The 5712-nt window shown below is 42.9% G+C and overlaps 1 protein-coding gene and 2 non-coding genes across 3 annotated transcripts; all 3 read right to left on the reverse strand.

Moving 5' to 3' along the window:
• Positions 1 to 904: 904 nt before the first annotated feature.
• On the reverse strand, positions 905 to 5180 carry LOC120457084 (dolichyl-diphosphooligosaccharide--protein glycosyltransferase subunit STT3A). Its single transcript, XM_039644263.2, has 6 exons — positions 4853 to 5180; positions 4118 to 4446; positions 3386 to 3775; positions 2893 to 3180; positions 2056 to 2535; positions 905 to 1759 (listed from the first exon to the last, which is right to left on the reverse strand). The coding sequence occupies exons 1-6, from the start codon at positions 4950 to 4952 to the stop codon at positions 1205 to 1207; spliced, it is 2142 nt and encodes a 713-aa protein (XP_039500197.1). The 5' UTR covers positions 4953 to 5180; the 3' UTR covers positions 905 to 1204.
• LOC120457424 lies at positions 1829 to 1913 on the reverse strand. Its single transcript, XR_005616949.1, has one exon. It is a non-coding gene; the product is annotated as a small nucleolar RNA Me28S-U3344 (small nucleolar RNA).
• On the reverse strand, positions 3257 to 3338 carry LOC120457423. The gene has a single exon (XR_005616948.1). It is a non-coding gene; the product is annotated as a small nucleolar RNA Me28S-U3344 (small nucleolar RNA).
• Positions 5181 to 5712: the final 532 nt, after the last annotated feature.

The raw sequence follows: 5712 nt of genomic DNA on the forward strand, positions 1-5712 counted from the left end.
TAAAGGTAAATTATGAACATAGACTTAACCACCTGGGTGTGAAATCAACTTAAAAAGTTAAAAATGGCTTAAAAGATCACAGTGATTAGCGTTTTTATTCCATTTATCCAATTTACTATATGGCTACTTAGATTAGAATATTTGTCAAGCTTATTTGAAAAATTAATAGGTTTTAATCCATTATTATGGACATGATTAATATCACATATTAAATCATGTTCACTATATAAAACTTTCTATACTTTATTCACTTTATAGGTTTCTTTCTAAGAGGCTGTCCATTTACTACATTCTCATGCTTATAAACAAAACCAATAAATTTTTCCGTTTAAATACTCGTATATTTAGGGGATAACTTTTGAAGGACCTTTTGTATTACAAAGGCAAGTTGGGTTTCTATTAGTTTAGAGATACAAGTATTAAAGTGCCATCTACATAGTGGTAAGTATTGGCAACTTAAATAATTATTAGTTGAATACAACAAAATCAGATATTATCGAGATGATTCTTCCAAACCAGATAAGTTGCAATGCAGTAATTTCCATTTGAACCAAACAGTACATTAAGTTTAAACATTCTTTCGCCGCATTGCACTTTACGAGACTAACAATCCCATTCCTTTATAGAATTTCTCGTAGCAGATTTATTATACCCGTTACTCGTAGTGTTTTGATATTTTTCATTTTTTTATTAGTATGTATTATAAATTTCTATCGATCTTCAGAAAAACTTTTTACCACGCACACAAACCGCCAAAAACTTTTCTCCTTCGCACTTCCACTAGCTGAGTAACGGGTATCAGATAGTCGGGGAACTAGACTATAGCGTTCTCTCTTGTTTCTAAAGTAGATACCATGAGTAGGACGTGCTCCCCACTTGTAGTGTCAATAAAACTTCAAGATAATTATGATAGTTTGCCACATATATATGTATTTCGTTCGGTTCGCTTACATGCTCTTTTCTTGCTTAAGAAGCCACACGCTTCTGGTACACTTGAGATATTTGTAAAAATATAAAAAAAATACTTTGTTTTTGTGGTTAAGTGCAAGTGTAAAACTAAATACATGACGGGTAAAGCAAGAGAACGCAGCAATTAGTACTCCTAGAGCGAGAGAGATTGCCAAATATTCGAGATAGATGGAGACAGATAGAGTTAGCTAATGTACAGAACACAGAATAGAGCGGAATGACTGCGACTTCCTTCTTAGACTCCGCGATTCGGCAGATCCTTGACCTTGTAGATGCGCACCAGCCAGTGCTCGGTGGTGTACGCCTCCTCCAGGACATCCAGTTCAAAGTCCTTGTTGCCGATCTCGGCCGCCCGAACTCGATCGTAGCCCTGGGCCTTGCCACCTTCCGTGTACATTTGCCCGAAGCGATAGTAGCACATCTTGTACATCAAACAGTTGAGCAAAGTAGGTGAGCCCTCCTTGTCCACACGGAATTCCCCGTTGGCCGCATAGTAGTCCTTTTCGCGGATGTGCGCACCACGATCCGTGCTGCCGCCAATGCGCACCATCCACAGGAACTTGTTAATATCGTCCGATGAGTAGCCAGTGAGCCCTCCGAAGATCACGAGAACGTAATCCACATCCAGCTCCCTCATTATCTCATAGGCTTTCTCCTCCGACGAGGCCATCGCTTGGCCAACGCGCGATATATGTGTGTTGTTCCAAGTGTTGTTATCCACCAATATCGTCCGATTGGCCATGGCCGTTATCTGGTAGCCGTAGTCCCACCAGGACATAATGCGAGCGTCCTGAAAAATACATTACGAAACGGTCAATACGCGGACTTAACGTATATTTTCAAAATGAAAGGAATACTGTGTTTGGTCAGCTTGGTTGTTTTAGTACTCATTATGTTTCATACTCTTCCTATCAAGAATTTACAATGTAGTCATCATAAGGATGCGAAAATCTCGTGTTGCCAACTTAGCCAGATGAAAATTCAGACGTACAAGCCACATATGATTGCATTTCGACAATGTTTTAATTTTCTATGGCTAACTTGACAGAGCACTCGACAAATGGGCAATCTAAACTGCATATTCACCTCCGGAGTGTTCATCTGCAGCCAATAGTAGGCCTCGCGGAAGTCATCGAAGATGATACGGCCGCCATCGTGCGACCTGGCACTCAACACAATGCTGGGCGAGGAGTACGCCTCCGAGGTGACCCAGGTGCAGTGCAGCGTGTACACTATCAACATCAGTGTGATGACGCCCACGAATCCAATGGCCACCTCGCTCTTTACGCCTCCCGTCTGCTGCTCCAGCTTCTTGTGCTGCCGCTTGCTTTCCACTCCCTGCTTCGCCGAGCTTCCAGCATCCACGCTCTTGATATACTTGGCCAGCAGATGCGAAATGGCAATTCCGGACAGCACACACATCACGGGCGCCAGGACCAGCATCAGACGCACCATTACTCCGGCGAAATAAATACTGGTGACGCCATACAAGATAATGAAGATGTTCGAGTCCGTCAGCTTGGAAAAGCAGAAATAAAGGCCAGCGGGAAAGAGGAACACTAGGATCTGCAAGATAAATTTAAAAGGAAACCAATGAATTAACTACCTATTGGATGGTTTAGTGAAAAGGAGTAATATTTATTTAACTGCCTCAGCGATCAAAGTGCAAGGTAATCACTCAATGCATTAAGGCGCATCTCATTCGCATCGTGGTTGAGTTCTCATCCTCGGCAGAAAGATCTTTTTAATTGCATTAGGTAAAAAAAAGTCCTATTTTGTTTTGGTAAGTATTCATTAAACACAAAGAGAGATATGATATTGGCACTGTATAGTTGAATGCACAAATAGTCGATTTAGGAGTTTGCAAGTTTAGTTAATATTTAGTTTAAGCTCAGTTTCCTACGAAACTAGCACGTTACCTACCTGCAGATCAAAATAGAAAGACGACCAGGATGTAGGCTGGTGCTCCGATACCGAGGCGATGATTGGAATGTGATTCTTGGCATAGGACGGATCCAGTAGCGAGTAAAATCTGCCGGTCCAGGGGGAGACTTTCCCGGTAAGCGTGAGCAGAGTGCCCACAATGAACACTACAGTTAAAACACTGGAAACTAACGTCTTGAAGAGCAAGTCGAAGTGATCCTTGGGAATGCGCGAGCGCAGATAGTCGACGAAGGCGTGAATCTGGCACAGGCCAAAGGTTCCCAATGCCTGTAAAGGAAAACAAACGATAAACACTCCCTTCGCTTTGATGTTGCAATTAATTTCAATTTGTGTTCTTTTAGTGATCAATTCAGCTAGGTTTTTGGTACTCATTATGTTTCATACTCTTCCTATCAAGAATTTAAAATGTATTCATCACAACAGATCACACATCGCTAGACTGCATAGCATTACACAAAATAGTTACACTTACCAGCATGTGCTCGGAGCTCTGGATGGGTTGGAATCCCACAAATGAGATCTGCATCGACAGTATGGTGCCCACGCAGTAAAGCGTGCTGTATGCTATGTAGATCCTGTGCGAGAAACGTCCGGTAATCATCAGTGCTAGCACGTGCAGTGGGATTAGGTTAATCAGAAAGACATATCCTCCCCACGAGGAAACCATATAGAAGTAGGCCAAGGCCGACATTGCCGACCAAAAGATTGTGCCCGTCTTCACCGCTTTGATCCACAAATAGTAGGTGAAGAGCATGCAGAAAATGGCGATGCCTTCATTGTCGTACGATCCCGCCACAGATCGAGAGATATAACCCGGAACGATGGAGATCAAAGCGGCGGCCACCAGTCCAGCTCCAGTGCTCTACAAAGAGGAAAGAACTATAAGAACCACGTGTGGAATTTAACCTCGAAACGGAATATTATTCTGCCCGACTACCTTAACTCGATTCATTATATCATTATTTATAGACTATTTAAGATAGATTTTTGGTTTCAAGTTTGAATTAGGCCCCAAAATAGTTTTATATATTTCAAGAACTGGTTACTTTACCACAATACACGGTGCCAAGTGCAATTAAAGGAAGACTATTGTTTAGTTACATGATTATTTATGTATGTACGTTTTAGTGTCAAAAGTTGTACTTTAGGCAGTCGGGAGAAGTACGATTATATGGACTAGAATCTTTAAGGGATGGTGGCTTACGTGTATCTCCTTAGTGAGGGCGTAGGTCACCAGCGTGGTCAGCGAGGAGAAGAAGGGCGCCAGGAAGACGCACACGTTCCGTATGTCGATGGTCACGTTGAGCAGCCACATCAGGCGGTACAGGGCTGCCGAGGTGAGCATCAGTCCGGGATAGATGGTGCCGCCGATGATGCGGCCCAGGGGATACCAGGCGCGGTCATCGAACCAATTGTGGAACTTGTAGAAGCCCTGCTCCGCCAGGAACCGCGTGGTGCGGTAGTTGAAGTACGGATCGAACTCATGGATCACGCTCTCGAATCGCAGCACGGAGAACAAGCGTGTGGCGAATGCTGCCCAGAAATGCAAGAGGAAAAGGAAGTTCAGTCGGCGGTGGCAAGAGGAAGACAGGCGGCAAGTGATGACACATGCCAGCGTTTATCGAGCTATCGATATTCTCGCAGGGCTGAAAAGTCGATATTCTACAACATGGCAATGGGAAGATATTTATAGCTAGGTCTTTTTTTTTAGATAAAGTTCCAAAATTTAGAAACTTTAAAAAAATATTTGTTTTATTTGTGAATGTAAGCTGTTAGAGAGCGTGCCGATTTTATCCAACCGTCTCTGGCTAATTTCACCAGAAAGTTCCATCACAAGCGGTAGTAGCTATCGATAGCGAAGAAGCTCGAACCAGATGCGAATGTTTGACTTTTTCACAACGCCCACTCGGCTAATTCCGAATAAGCGCTATTTACTCACATAAAACCGCTGCCAGAATAAGAATGGCCAGCTTGACCAGGTGCTCCTGCTTGTCCCAGGTGAGCAGTCCCCTGGCGACGCCGCCCACGTCCAGCGTCATTTTCTTCGCTCTTCCGCCTGCCGGCTTTTTTCGGCGCTGCTTAATTCGATGCAAAAGCCCCCAAGTCACCGGTGTTCGTTTTTTTTCGTACTACGGGTGTCCAGGATTACTTGTTTCGCACTGCTAACTTACTATTACTAACGTTTTTGCACAAAACTATGGCTGAAACTTGAATGCGACGGAATCGCAAACTTGCAATTCGTGGCAAAGAGCGCAGAGTGCAATCGATTATTGCGTGCTATTGCCTTGTTATCGGTATTAGGGGTGACAACTCTGGCAGCTGGCGCGTTTTTATTGTTTCCCTTTATTCACTACCTTTGTCGGCTCATTGCGGTTTCTTCGACAGTTAATTCTTAATTTATGATAAGTTACTATTAGTGAGTTACTAAAAGCACGGCTGGTATTCAAATCGGCAATTCATAACCGGCTGTTCCTGCGCTTATATCCCAGCTGTTTTTGGTTCTCCGTGGGAGCGAACGCGATGTAGAGAGAAGAGAGCGAAAAACCTATTTCAACCACCGCACAGTGGGATATGTGTTTTTTTAGTTTATGATCAAAATTTGTCATAATATATGAGATGCGCTTAAACGAAAGTTTGAAACTAAGGCAAGGACATTTGTATATGCTAAGAGAAGACTAAAGCAACCGTAAGCACAAAAAAAACGTAACTGTTCTCAGATAAATTACGAAAATTTAACTTGTTGCCTTGAAATCTATTAGCTTGAATACAATTGTCAAACTTAAAATATGCTAGTGGTAG

The sequence above is a fragment of the Drosophila santomea genome, chromosome X (assembly GCF_016746245.2).
Source record: "Drosophila santomea strain STO CAGO 1482 chromosome X, Prin_Dsan_1.1, whole genome shotgun sequence".
NCBI classification, from domain to species: Eukaryota; Metazoa; Arthropoda; class Insecta; order Diptera; family Drosophilidae; genus Drosophila; species Drosophila santomea.

What these genes read in the sequence shown, in the direction of transcription:
- LOC120457084 (XM_039644263.2), bottom strand. Translation starts at nt 4,952, where the DNA reads ATGACGCTGGACGTGGGCGGCGTCGCCAGGGGACTGCTCACCTGGGAC. An exon ending in TATTCTGGCAGCGGTTTTAT is followed by an intron (nt 4,447 to 4,852) that starts GTGAGTAAATAG and finishes ATTTCTGGGCAG; the next exon opens with CATTCGCCACACGCTTGTTC. An exon ending in CTTTCTATTTTGATCTGCAG is followed by an intron (nt 2,536 to 2,892) that starts GTAGGTAACGTG and finishes TTTATCTTGCAG; the next exon opens with ATCCTAGTGTTCCTCTTTCC.